Source organism: Coregonus lavaretus (assembly GCF_964263955.1).
Source record: "Coregonus lavaretus genome assembly, chromosome: 11".
NCBI classification, from domain to species: domain Eukaryota; kingdom Metazoa; phylum Chordata; class Actinopteri; order Salmoniformes; family Salmonidae; genus Coregonus; species Coregonus lavaretus.
The window spans coordinates 25,825,700-25,838,456 of NC_139998.1; the positions used below are offsets into that span (position 1 = coordinate 25,825,700).

The window sequence follows — 12,757 nt, forward strand, 5'->3', positions numbered from 1 at the left end:
TCTTTCTCAAAGCTATTTAAATACATTTATATCATATCTATCTATAATATTCCCTTTGGAAACCCAAAGCAAATGTTTTGATTATGAAAAAAGCCACTAGTGTTGGTTAAACATTCTCCAAATATAATAGATAGCACAGTCAGTCCGTGAGAGGGTCCCAGGATGGAGGAGTTCTCCACACGTGGTCTCCAACGCGGAGCTCCGTCTCTGGGCTCAAGTGTTAAACACAATGCCAGGCAGAGCGGAGAGAGGCCCGTGTCAGTACTGTATCAGTATGTCAGTTCTATGTCAATACTAGGTCAGTACTGCGTCTTTACTCCTGTGTTCACCGTAGCTGATCTCTATAAGAATATTCTGAAAGGCAACTGAACTTTCCGTTTGGAACGAGATTCATCCTCCTCCTTCTTCACACAAACTGGGGATCTTTCAGAGGCAAAACGAACAGGAGGGAAAGAGATTGCGAGGGAAGGGTTGGAGGGACAGAGAGAAGAAGAGCGGTACAGAGAAGGAAAGGTCTGTGGGAGAGGTTAAAGGTGTGACTAAAGGAGCAACTCAAGCAGTCACAAATTAAATGTTCTAATCGGAGCTCATGCAAGATTCTGTTCTGCAAAGGATTTATGCGCCTCATCCAGAGGACTTATCTGATAGGTTGTGGGATGGGGGAGAGACTTCATAGATTCCTCCTCTCATAATTCAGTGCAGTGCTGAGAGCAGCATATAAATACAATCACTTAAACTTTCAGAAACATCAGAAGGAAAATAAATGAAAAGCATCGACCTAAAATAGTGTTGGTGTAAAACTGTGGTGGTCTATTTATTTTTCTCTCTCCCTCTCTCTTTCCCCCCTCTCTCTCCCTCTTTCTTTCTCTCTCTCTCAGGGCAGGGGTCAGCTCTCCAGCAGCTGTTTGAGTGCTCGTTCGATGTTCATGCGGTGTCCCACCCTCGTCACCCCCAGCTCAGCGAAGTCGTCCTTGGTGAGTGCTGGCAGGTGCGAGCCCTCAATCTCATGCTCCTGAAAGCCGGCCCTGTGCTCCGCCAGGTGGATGCTCTCCAGCCAGTCTCCAACGTCGTACTTGTTCCACAGGTGGAGGGGCTTCTGGTGGAAGGGCCTGAGGGCCAGGAGGGGCGAGCCCAGCCCAGGAGAGTGAGAGGGGGACGGGGAGCGGGACCGGGCGCTGGAGCTCCTCATAACGAAGCGCACCTCTTTGGGCTCATGGGGCAGGCTGAGGCTGGATGACTTGAGGATGGTGTGGGGCGGCGTGGTGGGCGAGGTGGGTAAGCCGAAGCCTGGGAGTCGACTTAGGGGGTCACCCCGATCTGGGGAGCCCGAGCCGGGGCTTGCGATTCGGCGTGTAATGGGGTAGTGGCTGCCACGCCGGATTGTGTAGGAGGTGCCGTAGCTTCTCTGGGAAATGGTGTGGAGCTCTCCTAGACTGCTGAAAAGTCTGGAGGAGAGAGCAAAAGATGGCGAGAGAGAGAAGGAGAGGGAGGTTGGGAGGGAAAGAAAGTGAGAGGGATACAGAGAAAGCAAGCGCAATGAGATGTAGAGAAAGAAAGATAAAGGTAAAGAGATATTAGAACAATGTCACAGTGTTTTTATCTACAAAGCTTCACACAAGTAAAAATGGCCACCTGATCTGTTGAGCCTTTGAAACATCAAGCCACTGGGGGGCTGCAGGGTTAGTGACCGTTAGTGAGAGCAAGGTAGTTAAAATCACAGCAAGATCAAAAGCTTCAGTGTTTTCAACTACTCAGTTGGTTTGTACATGACTTAAAGGCCTAATACAAGATGGGCCAACCTTTCTTGGGTCAGGAGAGAGGAATACTGCAGAAAACACAGTTGAATTGGAACACTAAGGAACTGGAAGGTTACAGAACCGGAACATGGCAGAACATCTTACAGAGCAGAAATGGGTTCTGCTCTCTCTGTAGTCGCTCGCTCTGTTCTCTCTCGGTTCCATCTATCCAGTTGCTGGCATATGGCGTGCATGAGACACGTTAGCTGCATACTGTCTAGCTAGTGGAAGACGATCCAGTAACACTTGGTGGATCCAACTCACTCTGACAGAGCAATCACTGAGAGTATCTGCTCATCAATCTCTTTCTATCTCTCACTCCCCTCTCTCCCTTTCCCTCTCTCCTTTGTAAATTACTTTAGTGAAACTTAATTCTGTCTCATTGCCAAGGAAGTTATCCTCTCAGACTTAGAACCCCCATCAGCATTTCCCTGGCTCCCATCGCCATTCTAAACCCCACTGAGACTCCAGTCTCACAGACGGGGAACCAGAAACCGGTGCCGTTCCACCAGTGGCCATTCTTGGACCGCAAAAACACTACAGCGAATACTGTAGTATTTACTCTAGTGTTGCGGACATGATTGTAGTACATTTACAGTCGTATTTACAGTTTACTATAGAATAAATACTTTAGTAAAAAAACGTGTAGTATATACCATAGTATTTACTGTAGTGTCTTTGCAGACTGTAGTATACTGTAGTATTTACTGTAGTGTTTTTGCGGACATTACTGTAGTATTTACTATAGTGTTTTTGTTTTATTATCTTCGACATAGCAGTGGGGGCTTTCTCCTTGAGGAAAACTACTGGACAAAATACTCAAAGAGCAAATTTTCCATAACCTGTAGGTCGGTAGGACTGAGGTCTGAACAGATAGTTCAGAGCTTCTGCTCTTTTCTATAATCTGTAGGGAACATAATAGTTTTCTCACTTATGGGTTTCTCACTTATGGGTGGCACAAATTCAGATAAGCAAATTAAATACTGTAGTATATACTATAATAATTACTGTAGTGTTTTTGCAGACTGTAGTGTTTTTGTGGACAATACTGTAGTAATTACTGTGTTTTTGCAGTCTGTACTATAGTATTCTACAGTGTACTACAAAATTATATAGTAAGTACTACACAGTGTGTAGTATAGTATTCTACTGTATACTACAGTTCACTACATAATTGTATAGTAAGTACTGTAGTATTCTATAGTAAATGCGTGTGATTCTCTACTTTACACACAGTCTCTTCTCTACTCGTTCGGCAGACCCAGAGAACAGGCTACTCTGGCAAATGGTGCTCGTTTAATAAAGTTATGTCAAAGCGGAATCAATGTCTGCAAGATCACATAATGATTTATTTTATGCCTCAATAAACACAGCTCTGTTTTGAAGCTATGAGGGTGTGTGATGGAGGATGTTTATGGTTATTCTAATTTCTAAAGTGGAAGTTGGGAGAGTTTTATTCGGGTGGTTCAGTGAAACAATTATAGTTTCTGAGGTGGAAGTTGGGAGAGTTATATTTTTTTTGGTGAGGGAGGCCCTGCTCTCTCCTTTCCCAGATGTTTAGTTCATTTCATTCCGATCTCCTCTGCATTATTGTAGCCATCTGCTACAGCCTGTCAACTATGCCTCTGCCTATCCCTGTTCTCTCCTCTCCGCACAGGCTACACAAACGCCTCACACCGCGTGGCTGCTGCCTCTCTAACCTGGTGGTCCCTGCACGCACCACACACCTGGAGTTCCAGGTCACAGGCAGCCTCTGGAACTGCCGTTCTGCCGCCAACAAGGCTGACTTCATCCCAGCCTATGCTACCCTTCAGTCCCTCGACTTCCTGGCGCTGACGGAAACATGGATTACCACTGAAAACACTGCTACTCCTTCTGCTCTCTCCTCGTCTGACCATGTGTTCTCGCATACCCCGAGAGCATCTGGTCAGAGGGGTGGTGGCACAGGAATCCTCATCTCTCCCAAGTGGTCATTCTCAATTTTTCCCCTAACCCATCTGTCTATCTCCTCATTTGAATTCCACGCTGTCACAGTCACTAGCCCATTTAAGCTTAATATCCTTGTCATCTATCGCCCTCCAGGTTCCCTTGGAGAGTTCATCAATGAGCTTGACGCCTTGATAAGTTCCTTTCCTGAGGATGGCTCACCCTTCACAGTTTTGGGGGATTTCAACCTCCCTACGTCTACATTTGACTCATTTCTCTCTGCCTCCTTCTTTCCACTCCTCTCCTCTTTTGACCTCACCCTCTCACCGTCCCCCCCTACTCACAAGGCAGGCAATACGCTTGACTTCATCTTTACTAGATGTTGCTCTTCTACTAATCTCACTGCAACTCCCCTCCATGTCTCCGACCACTACTTTGTATCCTTTTCTCTCTCGCTCTCCTCCAACACTACTCACTCTGCCCCTACACAGATGGTAATGCGCCACCGCAACCTTCGCTCTCTCTCTCCCACTACTCTCTCCTCTTCCATCCTATCATCTCTTCCCTCTGCTCAATCCTTCTCCCTCCAATCTCCTGATTCTGCCTCCTCAACCCTCCTCTCCTCCCTTTCTGCATCCTTTGACTCCCTGTGTCCCCTATCCTCCCGGCCGGCTCGGTCCTCCCCTCCAGCTCCGTGGCTTGATGACTCATTGCGAGCTCACAGAACAGAGCTCCGGGCAGCTGAGCGGAAATGGAAGAAAACTAAACTCCCTGCCGACCTGGCATCTTTTCACTCCCTCCTCTCTAATTTTTCTTCATCTGTTTCTGCTGCTAAGGCCACTTTCTACCACTCTAAATTCCAAGCATCTGCCTCTAACCCTAGGAAGCTCTTTGCCACATTCTCCTCACTGCTGAATCCTCCCCCCCACCCCCACCCCTCCTCCCTCTCTGTGGATGACTTCGTCAACCATTTTGAAAAGAAGGTTGACGACATCCGATTCTCGTTTGTTAAGTCTAATGACACTGCTGGTCCTGCTCACACTGCCCTACCCTATGCTTTGACTTCTTTCTCCCCTCTCTCTCCAGATAAAATCTTGCGACTAGTGACTGCAGGCCGCCCAACAACCTGCCCGCTTGACCCCATCCCCTCCTCTCTTCTCCAGACCATCTCCGGTGACCTTCTCCCCTACCTCACCTCGCTGATCAACTCATCCTTGACCGCTGGCTATGTCCCTTCCGTCTTCAAGAGAGCGAGAGTTGCACCCCTTCTCAAAAAACCAACACTCGATCCCACTGATGTCAACAACTACAGACCAGTATCCCTTCTTTCTTTTCTTTCCAAAACTATTGAGCGTGCCGTCTTTAGCCAACTCTCTTGCTATCTCTCTCAGAATGACCTTCTTGATCCAAACCAGTCAGGTTTCAGGACTGGTCATTCAACTGAGACTGCTCTTCTCTGTGTCACGGAGGCTCTCCGCACTGCTAAAGCTAACTCTCTCTCCTCTGCTTTTGTCCTTCTAGACCTGTCTGCTGCCTTTGATACTCTGAACCATCAGATCCTCCTCTCCACCCTCTCCGAGCTGGGCATCTCCGGCGCGGCTCACTCCTGGATTGCGTCCTACCTGACCGGTCGCTCCTACCAAGTGGCGTGGCGAGAAGCTGTCTCCGCACCACGTGCTCTCACCACTGGTGTCCCCCAGGGCTCAGTTCTAGGCCCTCTCCTTTTCTCCCTATACACCAAGTCACTTGGCTCTGTCATATCCTCACATGGCCTCTCCTATCATTGCTACGCTGACGATACACAACTAATCTTCTCCTTTCCCCCTTCTGATAACCAGGTGGCGAATCGCATCTCTGCATGTCTGGCCGACATATCAGTATGGATGACGGATCACCACCTCAAGCTGAACCCTGGCAAGACGGAGCTGCTCTTCCTCCCGGGGAAGGACTGCCCGTTCCATGATCTCGCCATCACGGTTGACAACTCCATTGTGTCCTCCTCCCAGAGTGCGAAGAGCCTTGGCGTGACCCTGGACAACACCCTGTCGTTCTCCGCCAACATCAAGGCGGTGACCCGATCCTGCAGGTTCATGCTCTACAACATTCGGAGAGTACGACCCTGCCTTACACAGGAAGCGGCACAGGTCCTAATCCAGGCACTTGTCATCTCCCGTCTGGATTACTGCAACTCGCTGTTGGCTGGGCTCCCTGCCTGTGCCATTAAACCCCTACAACTCATCCAGAATGCCGCAGCCCGTCTGGTGTTCAACCTTCCCAAGTTCTCTCACGTCACCCCCCTCCTCCGCACACTCCACTGGCTTCCAGTTGAAGCTCGCATCCGTTACAAGACCATGGTGCTTGCCTATGGAGCAGTGAGGGGAACGGCATCTCCGTACCTTCAGGCTCTGATCAGTCCCTACACCCAAACGAGGGCATTGCGTTCATCCACCTCTGGCCTGCTGGCTCCCCTTCCTCTGCGGAAGCATAGTTCTCGCTCAGCCCAGTCAAAACTGTTCGCTGCTCTGTCACCCCAATGGTGGAACAAGCTCCCTCACGACGCCAGGACAGCGGAGTCACTCACCACCTTCCGGAGACATTTGAAACCCCACCTCTTTAAGGAATACCTGGGATAGGATAAAGTAATCCTTCTACCCCCCCCCCCCCAAAAAAAAATAAATAAATAAAAAATAATAATAATTTATTATTGTAAAGTGGTTAACCCACTGGCTATAGGGTGAATGCACCAATTTGTAAGTCGCTCTGGATAAGAGCGCCTGCTAAATGACGTAAATGTAAATGTAAATGTTATGTCCTGTCAGAGGAACATAATACAAGCCTAATGTAACCTCCAACAAATGCCAGAGCTAAAGAATAATTGTTCAAAACCTGGCCATGTCTTTGACCACACACACAAGCATGCACACAAATAAAAGCAGTGAACATGATTTCCTTGTGTCAGCATATTTTGGGTCCAAAAAGCTGACCATGCATGTAGTAAGAGTAAGGGTCATGTCTTTATTGCTCTACAGGAGAAAGGGTAGGGCTCTGTATGGGAGGAAAATGGTCTGCTCTATGGGAAAGAAAGGAGAGAGCTATGGCAGCTACAACACTAGCTCAGTCCTCACACTGTAGACTACCATATTTATACTATATCCCAGTGCTTTCCCTGAGTCTCACTACAGACTGTACCCTGTGTACAGTGTTAGAACACTTTAGATAGTAATGGTTTGATTATTTGTCTATGTTTGACCATGATAAAGCACTGTACAGTGTGAGACCTGAGGGCTTTGAGGTGAAGACCAGCCATTACCGCAGGAATGACTGGAGAGAGTGAGGGGTTAAGGGGAGGGAGGGGTGGAGAGGTAAAGAACAGCCAATACCGCAAGAATGACTGGAGAGACTGAAGGGTTAAGGGGAGGGAGGGGTGGAGAGGTGAAGAACAGCCAATACCGCAGGAATGACAGGAGAGAGCGAGGGGTTAAGGGCAGGGAGGGGTGGAGAGATGAAGAACAGCCAATACAGCAGGAATTAATGGAGAGAGTGAGGGGTTAAGGGGAGGGAGGGGTGGAGAGGTGGTGTGGTGGAAGGGTTCAGGGGGGAAATGGAGGAGTAGGCTGGTTTTGGGGACAGGCAGGGAGGTGCATGGGAGTGGTGGAGGACAGGGTGGTTAAGTGTTTTCAGTCAGTACCATCATCCATGTGTACTTGCAATTGCGTGTGCATTTGTGTATGTCTTTGTGTGTGTGTTGGGAGAGTGCTATGTGGCATGGGTTTAGGAGGTGAGAGGGTTGGTAGCTACAGAGATGGGCAGAGTGAGATGACATGAGCTCCATGCGCACTTACACGGTCGTCTTGCCCTCCTGGGCATACAGTCAGTTCTAGACCAATCAGATCAGAGCAGCGGGGCGGAGCATGCAAGGTGAGCAGAGAGAGAGCAATGGGAGAGAATGTTAGCATCAGTCCATGAGACCTAGCCTGCTAGCCACACCTGGCTCGGCTTTAGACAACTCCGCTGGCCATGTCAAGCCAATGTATGTGTGTATATGTGCATGAATGGTGCCCGTGTTTGTTAGTGTGGGTGTGTGGCTGTGTGTGTGTGTGTATGTTTTCGACATGACAATGACAGAAGAGTTGAGTAAATCAGAACCAGATAAGTCCAGCAGGCCACATGAGAGAGAAATGAGCACACTATTCACATCTCAAACACTGAATAAAAGAATAAAGAATACAAACCAACAGAAACAACAACAAAATAAAACAATGAGAACAGGATGAATGGCAAGAGTCTCCTGACTCTGTGTGTTTGTGGGTTTAAACTCAGATTATGGAGACTCATAGTATTGTAGAGTGTATACTATAGTGTGTGATAACTGACTAGTCAGTGGACTAATGCCATCCCCAACATAATCACTGACATAAAACAGAAACATATGGAACATAAATAAAAGCTCAGAAAATAACAGGAGGCCAAAGAGCACAACTCAAACAAATGACAACCAGGATTTCCTGAACCAGCCAAAGCTATGACAACATAGCATGAGTGGACATTAATGAATGACTGAATGAACGACACATATAGCAGTTGTGGCGGCATGGATACATTTGAATGGGACAGACATGGTATGGTGATAAATGTATGGAGCAACACTGAGTGAGTGAACACACCACAGAAATCAAGCGAATGAGTTCTGCAACTGTGTGAAGTGGGAGAAAAAGAGAGGGAGGAAGAGAGAGAGAATAATGGTGTGCATAATTTTAGCTTTTCCTTAATTTAAATTGAACAGAAAGAAAGTCTGTAGAAATAGAAGTATCAGATGATGTTGGGGGCGGGACGATGCAGGGAGGTTGATTTTGAATGGATAAGGTCAAGATTAGTCAAATTAACTGAGAGGGAGGAGTGGGCCAATCAGAACACTCCGTCACGTGACACATGTGACATCACGCTATTCTCTGATATCACAGGGAATGTAGGTAATGTCAGAGTCCAGCTCTGGGATTGGTTGAGTTGACGGGATGTGATACTTACTTCAAACACATTGTGAAATATCCAACTAACACATTTGCTTTGCTGGTACGCTACATGACTAACCATAACTACTCCATAGAATGCTATAATAGTAGTATCCCTCAGCACCTTATCTGAGAACATTGCTGAGTTTCATGGAGAGAGAGTTGAGGCGAGCTCGCAGGCCGCCATTACTGTTCCTATCCACAACCAGGTCAGGATGGTACTGGTGGTCATAACTGGTCCTCCTGCTCAGTAGACAAACAAAGGCATCAGGTCTGCATCTCAATAGTCGTAAAATCACTTATTTTCTTCTCCTCTCCTTCCTCTCCTTCCTCTTCCCTTCTTTACTTCATAGTCACCGCATCATATGAAAGAACTGGACAGGTGAAAGTAAATTCCAAGTAGCCATCGCCCATGTTGCGTTCTCCTGTTCAGATCAGTTCAATGCAGATGAAGGAGAGGTGGTGAGGAGAGAAGCCATTTTAGACTATTGAGATGCATCCAAAGACTCCTGAAAGAAGACTATTGCGACTAATAAGGTTGGTCAACTGAGCCTCACACTAACTACATCTAAGCTATTTTATACTGTATAACCACTATCACCTACATGCATCATAAACAATCATGATCAACATCAAATCTACTATACTAAAATAAGGAAGACCAAACTAGTAAAAACAACTAATGCACAGTATTTCAACAGCAGGCAACAGTTAATCCCACTCTATCTCTGCTGATGTGCTTGAAGCTTGAAGTTGATTGGTCAGGTGAGGCCGGGATCATTAATTTAGCCCAATCTCTCTGAACGTTAAAGGGATAGTTCACTCCAAGAATATATCAGATGTTTTTATACCTAAAAAGGTTTAGCTAAAAGTTATGTAGTTCATGCCATTTATGTAGATTATATTGTGTAGATGATGTTATACAGTGGGGGAAAAAAGTATTTAGTCAGCCACCAATTGTGCAAGTTCTCCCACTTAAAAAGATGAGAGAGGCCTGTAATTTTCATCATAGGTACACGTCAACTATGACAGACAAATTGAGGAAAAAAAATCCAGAAAATCACATTGTAGGATTTTTAATGAATTTATTTGCAAATTATGGTGGAAAATAAGTATTTGGTCACCTACAAACAAGCAAGATTTCTGGCTCTCACAGACCTGTAACTTCTTCTTTAAGAGGCTCCTCTGTCCTCCACTCGTTACCTGTATTAATGGCACCTGTTTGAACTTGTTATCAGTATAAAAGACACCTGTCCACAACCTCAAACAGTCACACTCCAAACTCCACTATGGCCAAGACCAAAGAGCTGTCAAAGGACACCAGAAACAAAATTGTAGACCTGCACCAGGCTGGGAAGACTGAATCTGCAATAGGTAAGCAGCTTGGTTTGAAGAAATCAACTGTGGGAGCAATTATTAGGAAATGAAAGACATACAAGACCACTGATAATCTCCCTCGATCTAGGGCTCCACGCAAGATCTCACCCCGTGGGGTCAAAATGATCACAAGAACGGTGAGCAAAAATCCCAGAACCACACGGCGGGACCTAGTGAATGACCTGCAGAGAGCTGGGACCAAAGTAACAAAGCCTACCATCAGTAACACACTACGCCGCCAGGGACTCAAATCCTGCAGTGCGAGACGTGTCCCCTTGCTTAAGCCAGTACATGTCCAGGCCCATCTGAAGTTTGCTAGAGTGCATTTGGATGATCCAGAAGAGGATTGGGAGAATGTCATATGGTCAGATGAAACCAAAATAGAACTTTTTGGTAAAAACTCAACTCGTCGTGTTTGGAGGACAAAGAATGCTGAGTTGCATCCAAAGAACACCATACCTACTGTGAAGCATGGGGGTGGAAACATCATGCTTTGGGGCTGTTTTTCTGCAAAGGGACCAGGACGACTGATCCGTGTAAAGGAAAGAATGAATGGGGCCATGTATTGTGAGATTTTGAGTGAAAACCTCCTTCCATCAGCAAGGGCATTGAAGATGAAACGTGGCTGGGTCTTTCAGCATGACAATGATCCCAAACACACCGCCCGGGCAACGAAGGAGTGGCTTCGTAAGAAGCATTTCAAGGTCCTGGAGTGGCCTAGCCAGTCTCCAGATCTCAACCCCATAGAAAATCTTTGGAGGGAGTTGAAAGTCTGTGTTGCCCAGCAACAGCCCCAAAACATCACTGCTCTAGAGGAGATCTGCATGGAGGAATGGGCCAAAATACCAGCAACAGTGTGTGAAAACCTTGTGAAGACTTACAGAAAACGTTTGACCTGTGTCATTGCCAACAAAGGGTATATAACAAAGTATTGAGAAACTTTTGTTATTGACCAAATACTTATTTTCCACCATAATTTGCAAATAAATTCATAAAAAATCCTACAATGTAATTTTCTGGATTTTTTTTCTCATTTTGTCTGTCATAGTTGACGTGTACCTATGATGAAAATTCCAGGCCTCTCTCATCTTTTTTAGTGAGAGAACTTGCACAATTGGTGGCTGACTAAATACTTTTTTCCCCCACTGTATATGTGTAGATCCTGCTATTGTATATGCATTAGGAGAAGTCTGCAGTCTCCATTAAATATTTGATATCTGACAGACTAAGATTTTGGGGTTCTACTATCCCTTTAAGCAGCCAGCAGACCATAGTGGAAGGAGGGAGTGAACATGGTAACTGGCAAAGAGGAGAGAGATGAAAGCAATCTAAGGAGGGAGCTAGAGGTATATGTTAACCCTAACAACAGATCTAGGATCAGATTACCCTAGCCCCAATCCTAATTTAAAGCTGGAATCCTTAATGGTGAAACTGCCATGTCTGTTTGCGATATTACAACAACAAAGAAGTTACTGCAAACAACAAACACAGTTTTTTCTTTTTACCTCAGACATCATTGCACGGTGATAGAACAGAAGAATATGTACTGCAATTTATTTTAGCATGTTGCTCGACGCTCCTCACCTCCGCTTGTCAACAACCAAAAATATAACAACGGCGGTGGGGCAGACAGTGGTGCTGTTTCTCCTACTGCGGATTCCATCTTTAAACCATTTGGGTGTTAAAAAATGAATTGATCCTTTATCAGTGGTTAGAGGCACCTTCTACCCACTCCAGCTGAGCATTGCACATAGGAGAGAGGGAGTAGTGTGTGGAGGCTGGCAGGGTCATAGGTCAGGGCCTAAAGGTCAGAGGTGAGAGTGTGTATGTGCGTGAGATGAGAAGAAGCGTTCAGGAAGTGCATCCCTCCAGGCCCTGTGTTACCTTGTTTGCACCAATCGACCAACCCTGCACACACACGCACACACACACACAGTATTTTATTGAGTGTGATTAGATTTAGAGCTAATAACTGACTAGATACAACAAAGGTGACTGTGGACAGCAGGCCAATGCTGTCACCATGGAAACAGAGAACAGAGTTCAGAACTCAGCATGTTTCAGGTGGTCTATAATCTCTATACGGTACGGGATTAGATCATATAATTATTTGAGATGATCTGAGGTTTACTCAGTCTAGACCTAGCATTGTCAATGAGAGAAAATGTACTGTACATTGGAGAGAATCTTTAAAACTGCAATCAGTTACTGAAAATATATAAATTTTACATTATAATGGTGGCGTGTCAGAGAGATCCAGGGCTACATATATACAGTACATAGATTATACATGTATTATATTTCGATTTATAACATTTTGTCATGTTTTATGGTCCTCCACAGGTCAGGCAGTGGATTATGCAAACAAGGTAACAACTGATGGCGGTTTGAGAAATAAAATAAATAAAATCTGAAAATTAAAGTAGGGTTATTTAATTCCATTGAGGTTAGTTGATAGGCTGGTTAGGAAATGAATAATAAAATGAGTTTGGGTTTACCCTAGTGGCTATAAACTTAAAGTTTACTCTCATCTGTGTCCTTGTCACATCTGTAGGAATACAAAGGACTTTCAGTAGAACAATGAAAGAAAAGAAACCCCACAAAATAAATACAAATCCTCCAAAAAACTTTATATGTAATTAAAAAATG

At 45.6% G+C, this 12,757-nt stretch overlaps 1 protein-coding gene across 1 annotated transcript in view; it reads right to left on the reverse strand.

Annotated features, from left to right (window-relative positions):
• Positions 1-886: 886 nt before the first annotated feature.
• LOC311136983 (SH3 and multiple ankyrin repeat domains protein 3-like) overlaps positions 887-12,757 on the reverse strand; it is a gene marked incomplete at both ends in the record, with an annotated part of 327,765 nt that continues 315,894 nt past the window's right edge. The window contains 1 exon segment of the mRNA XM_084171316.1: positions 887-1,445. Coding sequence (XP_084027442.1) covers positions 887-1,445 — 559 coding nt within the window.